The 22,902-nt window shown below is 31.2% G+C and overlaps 2 protein-coding genes across 8 annotated transcripts; both read left to right on the forward strand.

Annotated features, from left to right (window-relative positions):
• The first annotated feature begins 1,169 nt into the window (after positions 1 to 1,169).
• Positions 1,170 to 4,829, forward strand: LOC137828260 (guanosine nucleotide diphosphate dissociation inhibitor 2). 6 transcript variants are annotated; one of them, XR_011083844.1, is made up of 8 exons: positions 1,170 to 1,497; positions 1,701 to 1,862; positions 1,966 to 1,993; positions 2,541 to 2,642; positions 2,804 to 2,888; positions 3,346 to 3,547; positions 3,950 to 4,024; positions 4,578 to 4,829. XR_011083844.1 is itself a non-coding variant. In XM_090304508.1 (7 exons), the coding sequence occupies exons 4-7, from the start codon at positions 2,742 to 2,744 to the stop codon at positions 4,629 to 4,631; spliced, it is 402 nt and encodes a 133-aa protein (XP_090160634.1). In that variant the 5' UTR covers positions 1,170 to 1,497; positions 1,701 to 1,862; positions 1,946 to 1,993; positions 2,541 to 2,741; the 3' UTR covers positions 4,632 to 4,829. The 6 variants fall into 6 exon arrangements, 5 of the variants coding, with proteins under 5 accessions (XP_090160634.1, XP_090160635.1, XP_068490850.1 ...); XM_090304508.1 differs by having other exon boundaries at positions 1,946 to 1,993; positions 2,541 to 2,812; XM_090304509.1 differs by lacking the exon at positions 1,966 to 1,993 and adding an exon at positions 2,036 to 2,086 and having other exon boundaries at positions 2,541 to 2,812.
• A 6,523-nt stretch (positions 4,830 to 11,352) lies between these two features.
• Positions 11,353 to 21,838, forward strand: PKDM7D (Transcription factor jumonji (jmj) family protein / zinc finger (C5HC2 type) family protein). 2 transcript variants are annotated; one of them, XM_068634146.2, is made up of 13 exons: positions 11,353 to 11,672; positions 12,437 to 12,575; positions 12,666 to 13,031; positions 13,143 to 13,214; positions 13,619 to 13,696; positions 13,813 to 14,325; positions 14,434 to 14,658; positions 15,761 to 15,922; positions 16,168 to 16,536; positions 17,867 to 19,289; positions 19,387 to 19,490; positions 20,104 to 20,301; positions 21,063 to 21,838. In XM_068634146.2, the coding sequence occupies exons 3-13, from the start codon at positions 12,714 to 12,716 to the stop codon at positions 21,369 to 21,371; spliced, it is 3,771 nt and encodes a 1,256-aa protein (XP_068490247.2). In that variant the 5' UTR covers positions 11,353 to 11,672; positions 12,437 to 12,575; positions 12,666 to 12,713; the 3' UTR covers positions 21,372 to 21,838. The 2 variants fall into 2 exon arrangements, with proteins under 2 accessions (XP_068490247.2, XP_068490248.2); XM_068634147.2 differs by having other exon boundaries at positions 11,363 to 11,672; positions 12,657 to 13,031.
• Positions 21,839 to 22,902: the final 1,064 nt, after the last annotated feature.

The raw sequence follows: 22,902 nt of genomic DNA on the forward strand, positions 1-22,902 counted from the left end.
GCAAATCTTAGCTACGCACGAAGATCAATCTGGTCAACCGGCAGGAACAATATTTATGTTCTCTGTTAATGTTTTATTTCAGTTTTTGGTGAATATATATATATATATATGATAGATTTTTTTTTAACTTTTATAATCAAAATATATTGTTTAACATCTATGAGATTTGGACACACCTCTTAAATGACGTGTCTGTATCGGAAACACGTATCAGACACCGAAACTCATAAGACATTCGTAGGATATGTATCCGTGAAGTGTCAAATTCAAAAATATTTATTGGATTTATGACCACGGTTTAACACAATTTTAAAAAAGAAAAATACATAATTTTCTAAAATCTCAAACTTATTGTATAAATTTTATTATGATTATAAAAATATGGAACAAATCATTTTGAATTAGCCATGAGAAACATCTTTCTACTACAAAAAAAACTGAAACATAGTTGTGTACATAAATCTTTATCATCAATTTATATAATTCATAATTATATAATATATATATCCGTGTTTCCTTGTCCTACATTTTAAAGATTATTCATATCTCTATATCCGTGTTCATGTCGTATTAGTGTGTGTCAGTGTTTTTAAGATTTTGAGTCTTATTTTTTTATATTATATTAACATCTTTTCATAAAGAAATAAGTTATATTTTCATGAAGAGATAAGTTACAGAGGAATTATACATTCGATAATAAGAATCAGACTTGAATGTTATTAACTTCTCTATTAGAGTATTGTGACATAATATATAAAATAAAATCCAATTATCTGTTATAAGAATATAAATTTATTTTTTATTTTAAATATTGTGTATTTTTGCTAATAATTAACTAAATAAAATATTAATAAGAATGCGAGTCTTGTAAAATACTTGTATTGAAGTAAAATTTGTCAAAAAAGTAAGTGATGAAAGCACTACAAAAAATCGTGTAAAAAGTGGCGGTTTTAATATGTCGGTTATTAATAATCACCACAAATTTCAGTATAATACGTCATTTGACTAACCGCCACAATTATCTTTCAAAATATGTCATTTTCAACCACCACAATTACCTTTCAAAATATGTCATTTTCAACCGCCACAATTATCCTTCAAAATAAAAACAATTTTTCCTTCTCTTTTCAATTATTTTTTAAAATGATTTTGGTAACCAAAATATTTTTGAAAATCTGGTTCGAAGTCCTCTCCTCACAAACATCTTTCAACGTTTGCAAAATAAACCCTAAACGCTTTCACGCTCAAATTGCTCTCACGCTCAAACCTCTCCCTCTATGCCTAAACTCAAAACCCTAAACACACTTCACAGTCACGAACCCAAAACGCTAAACGCTTTTCACCGTCATGAACCCTAAAAACGCTCTTCACAGTCACGGACCCTAAACGCTCAAACGCTCTTCACAGTCACGAACCCTAAACGCTCGAAGTTGTACGAAATCATTTCGATTTTCCGAAATCGCTACCATCGGCGCCTCCGCAGAAGAATTTGTTCAGGTTTGTTCACATTCTTTTTGAGTTTGATTCATTTAGTGTTCTCTGATTTGATTGCTCTTAATTTTATTTTTAACTTTGTATAGTTTAAGGTTAATTAATCTTGCTTTTAAGTGATTTAGAAAAAAAAACGTTTAACTTTGTATAGCAATTTATTCAGTTTTTTTTCCTCATAAAAAAATGTTACTGTGTTCATGTGATGGTAGGTGGAGAAGTTCAGGGTCAGAGAAGAACAAGGTGAAAGTAAGGATGAAGCTGAGAGAACCACGGTTTTGTTTCCAGACAAGAAGTGATGTGGATCTGCTTGATGATGGTTACAAATGGAGGAAGTATGGTAAGAAAGTTGTGAAGAATAGCCTTCACCCAAGGTAATAACAATCCTTTCAAAGAACTGATTCATTTGATCAAAGAAAATCATCACAAAAATGAATTTAACTGAGGTACGACGCAGAATTATTTCATAACGTGAAGGCCGAAATCATCCTCTGCAGTAATAGAGGTAAATGCATTGGTCTGAATTCATTTTTCTTTCTTTAATTAGGGAGACAATACGCATATGGGAGAAGATATACTTTCTGCTTTCTTAATTTAGGTATATACACATTTAGTTGTCTATTCTTTTATTTATTTTCTGTATGATAAACCAATTGCTCTATAATTACTTGTGAAATTTGTATCAAGAGCTTTTATTTTAACTTTGAAGTTTTTTTGGGAGTCATTTTAAAATAGTTAATTTTGTCCTTACTAGTTATTCTGTTCTCTTTCAGTTTTTGTAACTTGATCATTACCTTAGTTTGTGTTGCTCAACTCCTGAGACGTGCTAAATAGAAGAATCCACGATATACAGAGCAAAATGCTATTCAGTACTCTTCAAATATGAGTTAAGGAAACAAAAGTTGAGAGTATTTAATCACAAACATTATATTAAAATAGAAAAATCAATTAGACTTACTTTTTAAGTATCTATAAGCCTCTATTTGAATGTATACTAAATGCTCCTTAACCAATATAATCAAAAGTACTCTCAAGTTCCTTGTTGTACACAGGTAGAATTTGACGAAAATGGGAAAGCCAATGGTGTGACTTCAAAAGGAGAAACAGCCAAATGCAAGAAAGTTGTGTGTGATCCATCATATTTATCTGATAAGGTTAGATTTCTATGATAACAAGGACTGTGAGCTAAGTTTTCTCAAGTGTTCTATGTAGTTACTGGACAAGCTTTACATGAATGTCTGAAGTCTGAAAACATGAATTACAGCAAAGTGTGGTCTCCTCCACTCCATCTGACACTACTTAATTCATTCAACAGGTTCACAAGGTTGGAAAGGTTTCACGTGCAATATGTATTATGAGCCATCCTATTCCACAAACCCATGACTCTCACTTAGCACAAAGTATTTGTAACTGACAGATATTGTTTTGTTATATTGCACAATATGTTATGAAATGGAAAATTCAATTCAAAATTCCATTTTAAAAATCATAAAAGCAAAAGAAAAAAATATAGTTTCCTACACCAATGGGAAAAACTACCGACTAACAATGCATTATCCATTAGTTTGGTTCATTCAGTTTCTAGTTACAACTTAGAAATTTTAAAATTAGTGAGTAGAATGTAGTTCTAGTTTGGATTAGCTCTTAAGTCGTGAGAGTTTTACTTAAAACTCTTCTATTATACTTTTTTAGTACTGGAAGGCAAATTTCTGTTAAGTTTATAGGCGCTTATTCAGAAGTTATATGAAAGAGTTTAGGTGTACTTGATGAGAAGTTAATTCAAATTAGTTCTTACCTGTGAAGATTATTTTTTCCTACTTTATTGGCTATGTTTGCTCATGTACCTCGTTATTGCAGGTATCTCTTTTGCTACTCTTATGCTCATAATGTAGCACCCAAAGGAAAATTTATCGCTTTTGTTACAACAGAAGCAGAGACCAACCAACCTGAGGAGGATTTGAAGCCTGTTCTTGGATCTGTAAATGAGATATTCTATGACATGTATGACAGGTTTGAACCCTGCAATGATCATGAGGTTGATGGTTGTTTCATCTCTACTGTAAGTATTAAGTAGAATCTCTCACAAGCATATTTTATTTTCTTTGGTTGTTTCTTATTTCCAAACCATTACGACACTTGATTGGGTTATCTAGAGTATAGTCATACAAACACATTACAAAGTTGCTTGTTTTATTTAACTTTCGTAAATATCCAAAAGTCTATCACTGATGAATATGGTCAGGACATGTTGCAAAAAAAAAAAGAATCAAATGTTATTTTGGTTTAAATAAAGTAATGAACATCTCATGTTCTGTAAATTTACAATTAGATTCCAACGGTTTTCCCTGGTGTCCTTCATGATAAGTATGAAATCTTATTACACTTCTTTTTCAACATTTAGATGGAATTTCTTTCCTTGTATTTTTTTTAATTGTAATAATCTGAAATTAAATCCTTGCAGAGTTATGATCCTACCACACACTTTGAAATCACAGTTAAAGACGGGGTCGGGATGTACAGTAAAATCACTAGAAAGGTTTGTATCTTTTCACTTAATATGCAATTCACATTACATATCTCATCGCATACTATGACAATTACAGGTTTGAGAATAAGAAATAAATAAAAAATTGGTATAGCAAAACGACTAGGCCAAGAAATTGATAGATCTCTATTTCTAATTGACTAAACTTGTAATTTTTACTTTCTTTTGATAAAAGGTATCTTTCATTTACACAAAAAAGCTTGTGCTTGGAATTTAACACTGATTTCATTGTTTTTACTCCTTATTTATGGTATTGCATTTTAAAAAATAAAGCTAAATTTTAACCAGAATATAGAATGGTACCTGCACTTGTAGATTTGACCTAAAAAGCATGTATAGTGTTACCTCATATAACATAGAATTTCTATACCTTTAGAGGACCTGATAAAAACGATCTTGGAATTCCGCATCTGCATGCACAAAAACATTTAAGCTCCAAATATAATGTTGCATAAATAAAATATCATATTCAAGAAGGAAAAGGTCATAAAGTCTGGATTTGTTTTCTTGTCTTAATTAGCATCACTTTTGTCTTTTGTTTCAGATTCTTGATCTTTCTGTCGACCTGAGTGTCGCAAGTGCTGCAGCTGAAGAATGAGATTGCTTGAAACTATATCATCATGCCCAAATTTCAAATAATTATGTGTTGTAATTTTAAACTTGATTAGGGATGTATGAACTTTTAATTTGTTTTAATTTTCAATTACATATAAACTCTTGAACATTATTATGTGTATAAACTCTTGAACATTATTATGTGTCCTTTAATTTTCAATTACATATAAACTTTTTAACATTATTATGTGTGCTTTAATTTTCAATGAAATGAATGGATGATTATAACTTTATACATTATTTTATTTTATTATGAAAAAATAGTGGTTAAATTTTATAATTGTATAAAACAGATTATAAAAAATATTATAAAAAAAGTGGTTAAATTTTATAATTGTATAAAACAGATTATAAAAAAGTGGTGGTTAAATTTTATTTATTCAGAATTAAAATTACGTCAGTTAAAAACGTCACTACTTACGTATAATATGGCGTCAGAATTTTTTTCAATGGATGTAAATTGTGACAGTTATATCTGACATTATTTACCTATAAAAACCGTCACTACTTACACTATGTTTAAAGTGGCGGGTGTTGCGGCGGGTAGTGTAAAACCGCCACATTAAACTTTGTGGCGGCCAGTTCTATGGCGGTTTGGAAAACCGCCACAAGCGTATATTGTGGCAGTTATAAACGCCAGTTTATACGAAAATAACCGCCACAATATACACTTTTTTTTTGTAGTGAAGGTAATAAAATTTTAAAAAAAAATTAAAACATCATAAAATAACTCTTATAATGAATATGCTTTTATGACTCTAGGTTCGACATATGCTTCAAGAATTGCTCTTAATCTACTACCAAGTTTAATCAATTAATTCTCAATGTCCTATAACATTGATAGATAGATTTTTGATTTTTTGTATGAACAAGTAAAGAATTGATAATAAAATAAAACATTTATATAATATTTTATCCCTTTTGTTTGTCTTATTTGGGAATGATAATATGATTTTTGAGTTGATGATTATGTGTTCTCTTCTTATAGCAAGGTTTAGATTTCTCACCATGTGTATGTGATATGAATGCAATAACAAGAATACATGATTCTTTGACATTCTTAGGAGTAACTTGAGTTGGTCATGAAATGGCACTTTAATTAGAATTGGATCAATGTTCTAATTCAAGAACTCACCAAGACTTTGCACCAAACCAAAGCTCATATGGAAGTCCATATATTGTCAAATGGAATCAAACAACAAGAATTGAAGAACAACAAATGGAAACCGAACAGAATTTGAAAAGAATGCTACTGCACCGAACAGAAAATGAATACAAAGCTGGAAAACACAAATGTAAACGGTGGAAATGAAAGGAAACAATAAGAACTAAGAAACTACCGAATGGAATTGAAAGGAATGAAAGAAAGAACACTTATGGAGTGAAGCTTGCTGGATTTGAGACTTGGAAAAGCAATCACGCCACTTGGAGCCTTGTTCCAAGATAAGTGAAGGAATGCCGCCACTTGAAGCTCACCATTGGCACACAAGATAAGGCAAAGGAAGAAGAAGACAACAAGACTCACAATTTCTCTCTAAATTTGAGTATAGTCTCTCTACCTCTAAATTCCAAATCTGATTTGTACAAGGGCAACACCTTTATTTATAGCCTATAAGGTGCTGAAATGCAAATCCAAATGTGCCTCAAATGTCACTCAAATTCGGCGCCAACTTATGCATGAAGGAAGTGTGACTTTCCTTCCTAGTTTGGCACCTCCTAACTCCTATTTACACTCCCCCTAGCATCCCTTACTACTTGCACACCTATTTATTACATCCGCACCCATACTCTATAAAAGAAATAAGAAGAGCCATCTTTTGATACTCTTGTCCCAAAGCTCTTGCCATGCTCCTAGTGATTCGTTGGGCTTGGGCCCCTTGTTGGGCTTGAGCATCCTCTACTTAGTTTCCATCATACTCCCCGGGTTGGAGAGAATTCGTCCACGAATTTGGGAAACCTGCAGCAAAAGGAGTGAGATCAGTAATTTGGGCTTCATGGGCTTGAGCATCCTCTACTTGGTTTCCATCAGTATGTTCAGCATTTTAACAAGAGAAAGAGTTTATGTTAAGTATCTCTACATTTTAAGAGAAATTAATCTCTTGCTGTTACATTATATCATTTACTTTGCATGTTATAGAACATTGCTTTAAAACATACAATTTTGCTTCCTTGTGCTATGACAATTATTTCCATGCAAATTTTGATGAAACAGACTGTGGTTAATAACAGTTAGTGCTTTGAAACAAGTGGGTCGTAGAAGAGAAAAAAAGTCTTTCAGTAATCAAAATCAAAATAGATGAAACACATGTTTGGCAAATTTTATTTTATATCATAGAAGTTTTCATGTTCGGACAAAACCACATGCAAAGGTAAGTGTGACTTGTGTGTGTTCTTTTTTAATTTATACTTCTACATAAACGGATTCTCCATTATAATCATTTTTTGGTGTATATAATTTTTTTTTCTGATTCTATCTTTATTTAATATATTTCATTTTATTAGTACGATCGAGTATTTTGTCATTTCATATAAATTACTTAAATAATAAAATTATTTTTTAATTTTTAAATTAATATTAATGTACAGTTTTTATGTCACCGTTTTCTTAATTCTTTATTTTAAGGCAACAAAAGGAAGAGAGGAAGAGAGAGAGCATGTTCACACACATTTGCATACAAAATCTCACATATAAGATAAAATAACCTTTATTTCCAATCATCCTCTTCATTCCATTTCAAACAACTATATTATTTGGTAAAATCATTATTCTTTTGTATTTAGCATTAAGTCAATCATAACCTTAACGTGAACATCATCACACACTTTCTGATCCCAAAACTACCAATAGAAGAAGAGAAAAAACTTGAAGAAAAAGAGAAACTCAAATAAAAAAAAGAAAAGAGGTTGTTTAATCAATTTATCAATTTTTTTTAAATGTTATTTTTTATTTTTTAATTACAACTCATCCAAAATTATTTATGTATGTAAGATTATTATTTATGTATGTAAGATTATTTTTTATATATATTAAATTTCTATAAAATTGAGTAAAATAGAAAAATAGAAATAGTCGCTTTCGATTAGTTATTATAAAGTAAGTATTTTTCCTACAAACTTTTTTTTGAGATAAACATGGTTAAAAGATGGACGAAAATGGGTTTTTTTGACTATGATGGGATTATTTTTTTTGTTTTTACCAAAATGGGGTCCGTTTTAAAAAAATTACAAATTTAGGCAAGTCGTGCCAATTCGGCACGACTTCATATGCAGAAATCGTTCCAATTAGGCACGACTTCTGCCATGTCATACTGAAGTCGTGCCAACTTGGCACGACTTCTGCCTTGTCATACAGAAGTCGTGTCAAGTTGGCACGACTTCTGCCACGTCATTTTTTTTAAAATTTTATTGTTTATATATTGGATAGTATGTTATGTAATGTTAAAAATTAATTTGATACATAATTTTCTAATAGTGTTAGTTTTAAGAAACAAAAAATTGGATAATTGTGTATGGATCATGTTTGACGGTAATGTAATACAATAACTTGATTATTTGATTAATTAAAAAAATGAAGAAAATTGTTATTGAATTTGGAAATAAATAGATAAATGAAAAATTATTATATTTGAAAAATAAATAGAGAATTATTGTTGTGAATTTGCAAAATAAATAGCTTGAGAAGTAATGATTTTACAGAACACGTAATGATGAGAATAAATTAATTTTTAACATTACATAACTTATTACCCAATATATAAAATATAAAATTAAAAATTGAAAATAAAATAAAAAATTATGATGTGGCAGAAGTCGTGCCAAGTTGGCACGACGTCAGTATGACAGGGTAGAAGTCGTGTCAAGTTGGCACGACTTCAGTATGACAGGACAAAAGTCATACCAAGTTGGCACGACTTTAGTATGACATGGCAGAAGTCATGCCTAATTGGGACGACTTCTGCATATGAAGTCGTCCCAATTAAGCACGACTTGCCTAAATTTATAATCTTTTTTAAACGGATCCCATTTTGATAAAAACCAAAAAATTAACTCCATCATAGTTAAAAAAATCACGAAAATGAGTCGACACTAACTTTAAAATTTGCGCCGATTTAATGTTTAAAACAACAGACGCAAAAATATTGGATAATAAGCGTCGATCCATGTTGGGAGGAATAAAAAAGTAATTATATTGTGACCACTAAGTCATCACATAGATTTAATGAATTTAAATTAAGTTATAAAACTTTTAACGTCGATCAAACTGCTTAAATAATTTTTTTTTTAATAATTTAAATGGTTAACCATGCCGACATTAATTCATTATTATTATTTTGTTTTTTTTTAAAATTATTTGTGTGGGTTTAATGTTTATTAGCCTAGGCTAATTTTTTATTTATTTTCGTATCCACTTTGCATAGACTTGGCCATCCTAAAAGCAGTGTTATTATTACGTTGTTTAAAATTTAGTCATATCTTTCACCATCTCATAAAATTTATTATTTATTTAACTTATATATTTTAATAATAATAATATGTATATATATATATATATTATTTTTGTGCATTTTATCTGATATGTTAACAATGTTAAAAAAAAAAACTAGATAATTAAATGATATGGTTTACTTAAAGTTAGTAGCAAAATTGTGTCATTTTTTAAAAGAATAACTTTTTTTTAACACACATCGATACATTGTTTCAATTTAACCCATATACTTCTTTTTCATAACATTTTGCTTTTTTTTTTTCCTTCCATTTGTATTAGCTATTTTCGTTTTCTAGTATTTGAGATACAACTGCATTTTCTTTTTCAAATCATCCCTTTAAGTTACTTTTTTGAATAAAAGCTATTTATTCTTCAAAGAGGAATGAAACCAATTTCAATTTCTCCACACTAAAATAAACTTATTAAATAAAAATCAATTTTAATAAAATAAATAATTAATTACTATATTAATCAAATTATATATTATTTTAAAAATCAACAAAATTATTAATATTTAAAATAATTTTTATTATTAAAAAAAATTATAAATTAGTTTATAAACTAATATTTAATTAACTATCAAAATTTTAAGTATTAATTATTTTAAAATCTAAAATTAATAATTAATATATGATAACTAATTAGATAACAATTTAATAAAAATTAATTAATAAATTTTATCAACAATAAAAATGATTTTAGATACTAATAATTATTCCAATCTCTAAATGATATTTATTTAGTCATTAGAATAGCTAAATATTTATTTTCTTTAAAATTTATTTTTATTTAAAAATTTTCTTATAATGTGAATTATACTACAACCTCTCTTTCTCTTAAGTCTGTCTTAGATTTAATTAGAGTCCTTAATACTTAAAAAAGTGTTCGAACAAAATTCTTATAACCAATAATTTCATAGATAATTGTTGACGTTTTTTTTTGCAGTTAGTCAAGATTATTGTAATTACGATTTTGAAATTGCATGTATTTTAATATCTATTAATACAAATGGTAGAAATTTATGTTTCTGGGTAAAGTGTATGCGATTTTTAATAATATGTGAAATAAACAGTGGTAAAATTGTCACTTGTCTTTTATACTAATGTTATGAAAATCTATTTACTATCTCTTATTTTTTATTTATCCATAGTAATTATAATGTACGTCACCTTTCATATGGAAATCTATTTACCATTTTTTTTTTGGTTTTATTGGCAGTAATTAATATGCACCTCATCATTTTTCATTACATATAAAAATGCAAATATTTTTTGTAAAGCATAAAGAAAAAAGTAAATTTAAATATGACTACAAATAAATTACAAAGAATTAAGTGATATCATTATTAAATTTCGAAACGAGTTTTTTTTATCATGCTTTGTAATGATTGTTGTTTATTAAAACAACCTCAACTATTTATTTTTGTTTATTTATTTTTAATTTAAAGTAAAAGTAAAAAATATTTGATAAGACCATGTTTAATTAGAATGATTAAAATTGATTAATATTAGACTTTAAAAATAAATATTAATCATTACATTGCTTAATATTTAATATTAGTATTTTTTTAAAGAGAATGATAATGAGTTTGCATTGCTTATACAAACACCATTGCTGCTACAAAGTAGCATTGTTTAAAATTTGTTGGGACCAATTTTCAAGTTTAAATAAAAATACATAAACAAAAGTATTAATATATAAGATCAACTGTAAAATTCACAAAATTAGATTAAATACCCAATTTAATAAAAATTTACCATTGGAGATAATTTTATTAAAAAAATGTTTAAATCTATGTAACATTATTATACCCACAAGATTAACTTAAAGAATCCGTCATATGCTCAGAAAGTTTTATTTATAAGTATACTTTAATATTCATATACTCACATTACTTAGTCATTCAATCATATATCACCTTTGATATACTTTTTAGATAACTATTAATACAAGTAACTAATTTTGTCATACATATTGATTTGTAATTGAATACTAAATATAACAATAAGTTATAATTTAAAACACTAAAATGTTCATAATTTTAATATTATAATAAAAATATATAATTATAGTATAAAATTACTGCTTCAAAAGATATACATGAAAAATATTATTGTTACTTATTATTATGATAATTTTGTTAGGCAAAGACGGAGATACAAAAACCCGAAAATGTCCTTGGGCTCGAATATACTTTATACAAATTACGCACTATTGCAAGTTTACCCAAAAGAAAGTTGACCAAAAAAAAAACTCAAAAGATAGGGGAAAAAAAATTTCATCTAGACATTAATGTAGAGGATACAGATTTATCTATGTTGCTTCCTTCATCGTCTTCTTCCCCCATCTTGTTAGGGTTTGTAGAGTTTGCACTTTGTCTTCAATTCTCCTCGCTCATCGTTCTCACCACCGGCCATCTATAGAACTTCGAATTTTTGCTTTATATTTTTTTTATCGATATTCCATTGTATTAACCCCAATTTTTCACGTATTCAACCGTACAATAGAAAATCGCAATTCCTCCAAGATTTCGTATAGGTAACTCCTGATAGGATGTGGTCTTTTGTTTCCCGTAAGGATTAGAGCTAATCAATACAAAATCGCTTGATTATAGTAAAATTGACTAAGTTTTTATTTATTAATTACTATTAATTATTAACTTTTTGATTCGTGTCTGTTCATTTAATATTTGCAAATAATATTGTTGCAGTGAGTTTATAATGATGTTTGCTTTGCTCTGTTATGCATCTGTATTGTTAAGTTCCGGTAATGGTAGCCATAGTTTGTGAAGGTTCTTTTGAACAAATTTTACAGGATCTTTTAGGTTATATCTGGGATCCTGTCAGTGATCACTGATTTTTTTTTTTTTTTAAATTATCTCATGATCTGGCTGTTGAAATGTAGTGAACTAGGGATTTGGTTATGAGAAAGAGTAAATATAAATATTAAAAGAGGGATAAGTGAGAAGGAGATCAAGAATGCTGGTTGTCACTTGCATGTAGTTGATGCACCCTCCTACATTAAGCTTGGTCCTTCGTTTGTCAATTATTACTATTCGATTCAACAAGAATATTAAAAAAATAGAACAGATTGAACTTTCGATATGCCTTTGCTTTCAGATCTACCATTCTACTGGACGAATGCCAATAGCGTTATTGAAACTAGTTAGAGCTATAGTCTGAGATGAGAGAGGATAACAATTTTGACCAAATAGCAAATAATGTATTGAAAGTCAAGATGCTGTCTTGCATGATGATTCCTTATCTGAGCTGACTCTATTTGTTTATTGTGATTTATTTCAGATTGATGTATTCCAATTTATGAAGTTACCGGCACCTTGAATTAGCTTCTGTTGATGTGATCTCGAGCTACTTTGCAGTGGAAGTTCAGAGAACCCACAAACTCCACGTCTTTCACTTCATAAGTACACTTCTTATCAAAGTAAGTTTAATAAAATCCAAATTTTTTTTTTTTCTGTGTTGGCCTGGGCGTGCAGATTATTGTTTTATGCTGACTCCTTAGTTCGTACAGGGAAGACAAACCAGAGACATTATTGCTTATCGCCTTTTGCATGAGGTTATGATGGGGACTGAGCTTATGAGAATATGTGTTAAAGAAGATAATGATGATTTTCCATCAGTTCCACCAGGTTTTGAGTCATATACATCTTTCTCTCTGAAGAGGGTAGAAAACAATGAAAAACAAGATGATAAAAACATGACCACTTGTTCAGCCTCTACAAGTGCTTCTGAATCACCATCAATTCAGGTGGAAAATGATGTTCAAGTTCGTGAAACTGCAAAGGTTCCTAGATCCCTTCGCCGAAGACCATGGATTAATTATGGACAATATGAGAACTATTCAGATGAAGACTCTGACTGTGAGCGGCTTGATCAAGTCCGTCTCATATTGATTTATATCTTGATTTTGAATACAATGTTCAACATTTCCTAAATATTTTAGTGCACTGAATTCTGGTTAGTATCTTACATATGAATGTCAATGCAGAATTTTTCCTCAAGAGCTTGTCTTCCTCAGGGAGTCATCCGTGGATGTCCAGATTGCAGTAATTGCCAAAAGGTCTATTTATAAAATATACATGATTTATTTCTGTCAAATTATTATTGGCCTCATTATTGATGAATTAACTCTAATTTGCCTCCATTCTCCTCTATTACTGTCGTTTCTTTTATTCTTGTTATTATGTTAATAACTTAGTATAGACATACATTAATTTCTTTGAAAGATGAATTTATTAAGAGAAAATGTATTGCCAAGTTTTATGAATTGGGATGGTCCTTTATTGAATGTTAAAATAGAAGTGGCTTGGTCTACATGCTCATAATTGAGCTGGTTATTGTAATAATAGCAATGGACTTGAGTTGGTAATTTTATCATATATTATGAGTTACTTCATTATAAAATAGGTGTTATTGGGCATCTCTCTTGCGGGATGAGTAATTGACAATTGAAGTTTCTGACAGGTTATTGCCAGCTGGCGACCAGAAGAGGCTCGTAGGCCAAATATTGAGGATGCTCCTGTTTTCTACCCTACTGAAGAGGTCTTGTGCAGTTCCTATGGCACATTTGAATTCACTTCTGTCCATGCCACTGTTCTGTTTAGTTGTCAGTTGGCTTTATCAGAAAATCACACCTCTGACTTTTCATATTTATCCAGGAGTTTCAAGATACTTTGAAATATATATCAAGCATTCGGTCCAGGGCTGAGCCATATGGAATTTGCCGCATTGTTCCACCATCTTCTTGGAAACCCCCTTGTCCTCTCAAGGAAAAAAGTACATGGGAGGGTTCTAAATTTTCTACACGTGTACAGAGGATTGACAAACTTCAGAATCGTGATTCAATGAGAAAAATGTCAAGGGTTCAAAGTAATATGAAGAGGAAAAGGAGAAGATGCACCAGAATGGGGGTGGATAATGGCACTAGAAGAGGACCCAATACAGGGTCTTGTGAAGTGGAAAGGTTTGGGTTTGAACCTGGTCCAGAATTTACCTTGGAAACATTTCAGAGATATGCAGAAGATTTTAAGCACCAATACTTCAGAAAAAATGAGAATGTATCTCATTTGGGTGCTAATACAACAGTTTTAAATGGTACTTCAGAGCCTTCTGTGGAGAGCATTGAAGGTGAATATTGGCGGATGGTCGAGAGTCCTACTGAAGAACTTGAGGTCATATTCTGTAGAAACTCAATAATTCTCTGCTGCACGAAACTATTATCTATTTGTTGCCCTTATTATATGCTGCTCTGCTTACATTTAATTTTCTATCACTTCCAGGTGCTTTATGGAGCTGATCTGGAAACTGGGATTTTTGGGAGTGGTTTCCCTAGTAAATCTAGTCAACTAGGTTCTGCTTCACATGATCAGTACATAAAGTCTGGCTGGAATTTAAATAACTTTGCAAGGCTTCCTGGATCTCTGCTCTCTTATGAAATCAGTGATATATCTGGTGTTTTAGTGCCATGGTTGTACATTGGAATGTGCTTTTCCTCCTTTTGTTGGGTAAGGACTACATAGTTTCCTTATTTTCTAGCATGTATTTCATTGAATTCATCACAATTTGTTTTTACAATGCTTGAGACCAAAGAAAAAGATTGAAATAAATACTTCATTTCTGATTGATTGAACTGTACAAAAGGATACATGGATAATGAAATATATAGATACACATACATATATATATATATATATATATTTTTGTGCATGTATGTATGTATACACACACATATATATAGAAACACGAAGCTGTAAGTAAGAAATGAATTGAGCTAAATCGAAATATATGATCCTATTTACATAGTTGTTGGGATACATTTGCAAGGTATGGCAGTTGAATTCCTCATTGGAAGTGTGAGATTCTAGTGTGAGGTTTACAAGGCCTTGGGCTTTCCTGCTACAATAGCTAGCTTTTATGGTGTGGTTCTCCCAAGGTTCTTATCAATTGGTATCATAGCCTTCCACCACATGTCAGTTGCACAGGTTTGCCTTGGATTAGTCAAAGGGCTAGTTTATAGCCGGTCCTCATGGGCACTTAGGCTGCGATGTGATGATATGTTAGGTTGCAATTATAAGGTATGGGACTTGAATCCCACATTGGAAGTATGAGATTCTAGTGTGAGGTTTATTATGCCTTCGGCTCTCCAACTACTGCAGATAGCTTTTTTGGTGGTGGAATTCTTCCAGGGTTCCTGTCAAAATAAATTACAGCAAATATTCCCAAAATAGGCTGTCTGATACAAATAAAATCTGATATAAATAGAAATAAAGTCAACTAAATCAAATCTGTATCAGATCTCCTGGAATATATCTGTAATCTATGTAATATATTTACATGTGTTTTTTTGTGTCTTCAAAATGCTCTTTGAGGATGGAAAGGACGTAAGGATGTGCATTTGTGTGAGACTAAGGGGACACATAGTATAGGTGTTATCTTTTTGCTCGGTTTTGTTTGCTAAACCACAATACCAGAACTATTTGTTCTGTTGATGGCAATTTGTTGATGTTGTGTGTGTGTTTGTGTGTGGGAGAATGAGTCCTTACTTACCATAGGATCTGCAGTTTAAAACAACTTTATATTTTCCTTTTGATTTAATTGTGAATGCAGCATGTGGAAGATCACCATTTATATTCATTGAACTACATGCATTGGGGAGCTCCAAAATTGTGGTATGGAGTCCCTGGAAAAGATGCCTGCAAATTGGAAGAGGCTATGAGAAAGCATTTACCAGAACTTTTTGAAGAACAGCCCGACTTGCTTCATAAGCTGGTGAGTAAAAGTTTTTCTATCACTTGACAAACATCATTTGATCTTCTTGTTTGCTGTATCTGCTTGAGAGGTGACAAAAGAATTAAAATTATGTTCTCATTTGGTGGAGTTCCATGTTTTACATCTCCATTTTACCCACCTGTCCATATTTCTATTATTAAGCTGATAACTAGTGATGCTGGATGATCTTGTTTATTTCTTTGGACGTATATTTATCTGCTGCTTGTATTTCTAACTTGTTGCAGGTCACTCAGCTTTCTCCTTCTATCCTTAAGTCCAAAGGAGTACCAGTTTATAGGTGTGTCCAAAACCCTGGGGACTTTGTTCTGACATTTCCTCGAGCCTACCACTCTGGGTTCAACTGCGGTTTCAATTGTGCTGAGGCTGTTAATGTAGCTCCTGTTGACTGGCTGCCCCATGGGCATATTGCTATAGAGTTGTACCAGGAACAGGGGCGCAAGACTTCTATATCACATGATAAGCTGTTGCTTGGGGCTGCAAGGGAAGCAGTACGAGCTCAATGGGAGCTTAATTTGCTGAAGAAGAATACTTTGGATAATCTACGATGGAAGGATGTCTGTGGAAAGGAAGGCCTTTTGGCAAAAGCGCTTAAGGTAAATTATGCTTCTCTCTAATCCCTGTAATGCATGCAGTATGAAGAGATGATATTTATGATTTTGTATTAACTTATGTCATGACCATAAACAAGGGAGTTGATGTTTAAATAGTCTTGTTTATAGTTGTAAGAATCTTCTGGTTCACAATGTAATTCCTTCAATATGCCACCTATTGATTCATATCTAAAGATGAATTTCAGATGACTTTGAATCTGATGACGCATGAGTGAATTGGTACAATTTCATATCCTTTACACAAATCATATGATTCCAAGATTCATAATTTCCATTTTTTACTTTTCTTTCACCGATTCTCAAGAAAGAAATTGAAAAGTGACATGAGCTTAAATTTGTTAATGAAAAGGAAATAAAGGACCTTTTTTAATTTGTCCTATTTTATTATTCCAATACTTTGTTACTAAATCAATGCATGCACTCTATTTGGCTATTTCATTGTTTAGTTTCCATTTTCTAAAATAGTGGTTTCACATAAATGATACTTTTTTTTGTATGATTCTTGTGGTTAAGTTGTTTTATCAGTTTTGAGTTTTGAATTATTAAATTGAACATTGTAAATCATCACTATGATATGTTTGAAATTATTTTTACATTATATTTGAATCATGTCATTAGATACAAATTATCATTCACAATCAAAATTCAGCTTGACAATTCACAATTTGAGTTTTGATTTGATAACCTCACCCACCATGAGTACTTTCGAATATTTTATCTGTTCATCCCTTTCTTATACCCCCACCTTGGCTTTTTTCTTCTGTATTATGTTAGTTGATCGTGGAGAGAGTCTTTAAACTGAAGCATAAAGTGCTAGATTGAATTTAAATGTTCTTTTATGAAGTTTCTTTTTAGAGGTACGAAGATATTTCCATATAAATAGACAAGGATTGTTATCCAAAAGTGGAATAAAAAGAAAAGGAAAAATCAAAATTCAATGATTCCTGTGTCATTAACCAGTTATCCCAGAAGTTTAAGGTTTAGTTGAACACTCAATCTCATCAATGGTTTTATATGTTATACTCTACTCAAGATGCTTGAAGTCTAAATAATGCGTAGGCTTTCTGTCCCTTTTGTGAGATTATGGTAGAGAAAATGTTATCTTTCAATTACAATTTCAGAAAGTAAATGAAATTCATTCTTGTGATTAAAATGCACCCTCCACCCCCGAAAAAAAAAAATATTAAAGTTAAATGCAAAATTGTGATAAGTTAGCTTTGTGAATCCAAATTCTATGAAAATACATCACCACGGTACTTTCTATTGAATTTTAATATTAATAATCTCGTGTTACTTGTGATTCCCTATCTAGATGCGTGTTGAGATGGAACGAGCAAGAAGAGAATTCCTCTGCAGTTCTTCACAGGCATTAAAAATGGAGAGTACTTTTGATGCTACTGATGAAAGGGAATGCAACATATGCTTTTTTGATTTACACCTATCTGCATCTGGCTGTCGCTGTTCCCCAGATAGATATGCTTGCTTGGATCATGCAAAGCAGTTTTGTTCATGCTCTTGGGATTCTAGATTCTTCCTCTTTCGCTATGATGTTAGTGAACTAAATATTCTGGTGGAGGCATTGGAAGGAAAATTAAGTGCAATCTACAGATGGGCAAAATCAGATCTTGGGCTGGCGCTATCATCTTATGTCTCAGCAGGCAAGGAAACAATACTTAAAGAATTGAAATCACATTCATCCAATTTGTCTCATTCTTCCAGGGCCACTTTGCATACAGAGATGGCTTTGCATCCTCCAAATAAATATATTGATGATTCTCAATTGATTGACGTCCCAATAGAGAATCAAGCAAATAGCAAAGATCAGAGCTATTTTCAACAGATTAAATCAGCTGAAGCTATTTCATCTTTGGGTTCAACCAAGGAATTGCTAACATTTATAAGCTCAAAACCTACATCTGACGTACATAATCACAAGATCTGTGTTACTAAAGAAGAATCTGTTATTTGCAGATCAAAGATGAAAACACCTGGTTGTCAATTGTCTCAGGAGGATACATCATATGCTTTATCTACTCTACCTCAACAAGGAGGTGAGAAAAGTTCACTTTACAGGCATAACAATATTATACTTCTTAGTGATGATGAAGATGACGAGAAAATGTCTGATTCAAATAGAAGGAAGGCACTTTCTTCTATGCCCGTAGGTTCTGGAGATAAGTCAAGGCCATTGAACAACATAGAAAATACAAACCTGACCATTTCTTTGACAGATACTGCAATGATGGGTGAAAAGGATGCTAGCACATTACCCCATGAAAATATGAGTTCTGCTTCAATTCGGCCTTTGCATGTGAAACAAGAATGTCATGAACACACAGGAACAGTTCTAGCCTCTACCCCACTAGATCTTTCTTGTCATATGGGTCTTACAAGTGCAGAATGTACAAAAAATATTTCAGCTCCTTCAAAAGTAGAAGCAAGTGATCATTGTTTGGCAAGTTTGGAGATTTCTCCTCTGAACCCACAACTTTCTGGCACTAAGGTTAAGACTGAAGATAATCACGAAAAGTTTGGAGGATGTGCCACTTCTAATGTAGCAGACCCTGCAAGATCTGTTAATGGGAACTTTTCTTGTGGTCCAAACAGTTTCCGACAGAAAGGTCCTCGGATAGCAAAGGTTGTCCGGCGCATCAACTGCAATGTTGAACCATTAGAATTTGGAGTTGTGCTTTCTGGAAAGTCTTGGTGTAGCAGTCAGGCTATATTTCCAAAGGGTCTGTATGCTTGGTTATAATGAATTAAAACTTCTATGGCACTGTTTAATTGAGTCTATAAACTGTGTATTTATGCAAATTGAATTAATTGATGCAGGATTTAGAAGCCGTGTTAGATACATAAATGTCTCAGATCCATCCAGTATGTGTTACTATATTTCAGAAATACTGGATGCTGGACGTGGTTGGCCTCTATTTATGGTATGTTCACCTCGTTCTCAATTGCTGGCTTTTGTCATGCAATTTGGCCTTATATTTTTATTTTAATTATGTCTGGAAAGGTATTTCATATTTTTTTGCCAATTTGATGTGTTTATAATTTAAATCCTTTGTTGCTAATATCTTGCTGAGTTTTACCCCCTTATTAAGTCGGCAAAAGTTTGATGGATGATTCCTGGATCCTCTACTTTGCACTTCATGGAGATGTTGTAGGTTTAGAGCCACGTATGTTTGTTTTTTCAGAAGTTGCTCTTTTAAACGTGTAATGTTGTGAGAATTGATTGCCCCTTTATCTTAGTAATTTGATTACTGACTATTCTGGCTTCTGGGCATCTAAATTTAAGAATGGAGTCATGTAAAAAAAATGCAAACAAGGTGTTTGGTATTATGGTGTAGTCTTTAATGGTGCTATGTGGTTAAGCAACTTATTTCCTTATCAAGTTAGATCAAAATTGATATCTTAACTTTTTAGGTGTTGGATGGATTTGGTTAAAATTTTCTTTGGATATCAAAATAGGTTGGTATGAGTAATTAGTTGACTGAAACTAGGAAGAGCTGGTGTTTGAAATAACTAAAATCTTGTTTTACCCCTCAGGTTTCCTTGGAAAGTTGTCCAAGTGAGGTCTTCATCCACATGTCAGCTGCAAGATGCTGGGAGCTCGTCAGAGAGAAAGTGAATCAAGAAATTGCAAAGCAACATAAGCTGGGAAGAAAGGGCCTTCCTCCTTTACAGCCCCCTGGTAGCCTTGATGGCTTAGAAATGTTTGGGTTTTCTTCACCAGCAATAGTGCAGGTAATTTTACTGATAAACACTTGTAGGAAAATAAAATAAAAAAGGTTAAATAAATTGAACGTATCTTATAAGCATAAGAAAAAATGAACTTATGCATTTCAGGTTTTGGATAAGTTAAATGAAAGATTTTATTAAAGTATGACAGTTGATTTTAGCCTATTTATATGAGAAGCTCAAATATTTTATTATTTTATTTTCTTCTCCTGTTACTGTATGACTTTTTTTTTTCTTCCAAATAGGGCCTAAAATCCTTTTATGGTTCCAAGGACTTCATTTAACCTTTCTATTATACTTTTATAGCTTCTTTTAGATTGACATGATAGTGATTCAGGATTGAATTATACCTTTGCAGTAGGTATTTAGGTTAAGGAAATAACAAGGAGCGTTTTCATTAAAATGCAACCAAGCATTTTTTTTAAACAGTTTTCTGATTTATTGATGCACAAACCGAACTCTCTCTTAGCTCGTCTCTTTCCATTAGGGCTAATGGAACACTAGGAGTGGATCTAGCATCAGTCTTTTTTAACGAATATTTCATCTCTCCCTTGGTTAAGATAACAATCTTGTCACATGTTTTACGTCTGGGTTTTAAAAATAGTCTTATTCTTAAAGCCGTGTTTTAGGGCTTGTAGGCTTCTTTCTGGTTTCCACCCATATTGTTACCATCTTAATGCATATTTGATTTTGTTTTCCATGGGCATAGTTTTGAATTTTGAGAGCTATCAAGCTATAAGTTAAAGATACATACTTTCTTTGAACAGGCTATTGAGGCGCTGGATCGAAGTCGAGTGTGTAATGAATACTGGGACTCACGGCCGTACTCCCGTCCTCTAGGACAGATTTCACAATCATGCCAAAGCAATGTGAGTGGTGGAAATGGTCAAGGGGTTCTCTTGAATAAGCACATTCCCGTTGAAGTTGTTGCAGTATTAAGGAGCCTATGTAAAAAGGCTAATGCAGAAGAATTGAACTCTTTGTACAGCATTCTTAGTGAAAGTAGGCCACAGGCTGACAGGAGCCAAATTGCGCAATTTCTTAAAGAAGAGATTCACAAATCACAACCGCCCTAGGTAATTCATTATTTGGACGGAATTGTTCATACGCCTAACCTTCTCACATGTATATTGTAGTTCCTCCGAGGTTGCACATGCAATTTCATGCAACCTTAATCTTTTGATTTTTTTTCCCACCTGAATGGAGGTTATAGAGAAAGAGAAAGAAAAAAACGAAAATAAAATTAGAAAAAGTGTGGGTGGGGAAGCCTATTTCCCTTCAAAATTTTGCTCTTTACTAGTGGCAGCTGGGAGATGTTGAAAGTTATCAAGTGTCACTATGGCTGTCTCATCTGAAACTCTGAAGGGCGAGGCTACCAGGCCTTTATAATTGATTTTGATTCATATGTTGTACACGCAGTTTGAAACAACATGTAGGTTCATGTTTAGATTTCATTAATTATTTTAGAAAATAGCTTTTTACTCGTACTAAGCTGTTTTCTTTAAAAAAGTACATATCTTATAAAAGTTTTTTTTTTCTTCTATTCCACGGTTCATAAAAGTTTATGATCGTCTTTAGAATGTAGATGATTTCAAAAGTTGAGAGGCATCTTATTATCCTCAACCAAATTATTTTTTATTAATCAAATGTAATTTGTCGAAGTTATTTTTTTTATATAATTAGCCAGATTGTCTTATAACCAATTAAGAATTAGCACAAATTGAAAACATTAGAAAGTTATCTCGTAGTTCAGTTGTAAAATAACCTCCTGTAGCTAATTCAAACAATAGGGGCTTAATCTGGTTTTTACTTTCTTTGGATTGATTGCATTTTTTAAACGTCAATTTTATGTAGATTTGTTTTGTTTTCTATAGTTTTCATGTAAATTACACATGTCTAGTAATCTTCTGGTTTTTACTTCGGTGACAGCTAAGGTGAAGAACTCTCATATTCATGAACCACTTTTATACGTTGTTTGATCAAAATTTACGGAAAAAAAATTCAATTAACTTATTAATTTATTAATTTAGAATATAAAGTAGTTAATAGTTAATTTCAATTTAAAATTATTTTGAATGTCAATAATTTTTTAGTTTATAAAAATAGTTTTTAAATTAGTTGATATTTAATAAAAAGAAATAGTGTAAATTAATATTAATATTATGATATATAAATTTTATTTAGAAAAAAATATTTATTTTAAATAAATTATTATATAAGAATAAAATATTGGATATAAGATCATGCAGATGTACAAATATCTCAAATTTATTTAAGCATATAGAAGTAGTACAATATTAATAAGTAATTTTCTACCATATTAAAATGTAGATCTATATTTTAAAAAAATAATAAACAGTAGACCTGAGATAATAAATGTGATCATACATATACCTAAACGCCTCTTTAATATATAAAAAAAAGTAGTGTAAACTATACAATTATATTAAAAAAGTTTATGTCAAAAGAAAATTTATTCAAAAAGATATATAATGTGCATGAGACCACATAGATAATATTTAAATATACAGAGAGTGAAGTAAACATCTAGATTAAAAATCGATAATCATGAAAAAAGGAAATATAATATTTGTATAATTATCGTGC

The sequence above is a fragment of the Phaseolus vulgaris genome, chromosome 7, assembly GCF_051622355.1.
Source record: "Phaseolus vulgaris cultivar YP4 chromosome 7, ASM5162235v1, whole genome shotgun sequence".
NCBI lineage: Eukaryota > Viridiplantae > Streptophyta > Magnoliopsida > Fabales > Fabaceae > Phaseolus > Phaseolus vulgaris.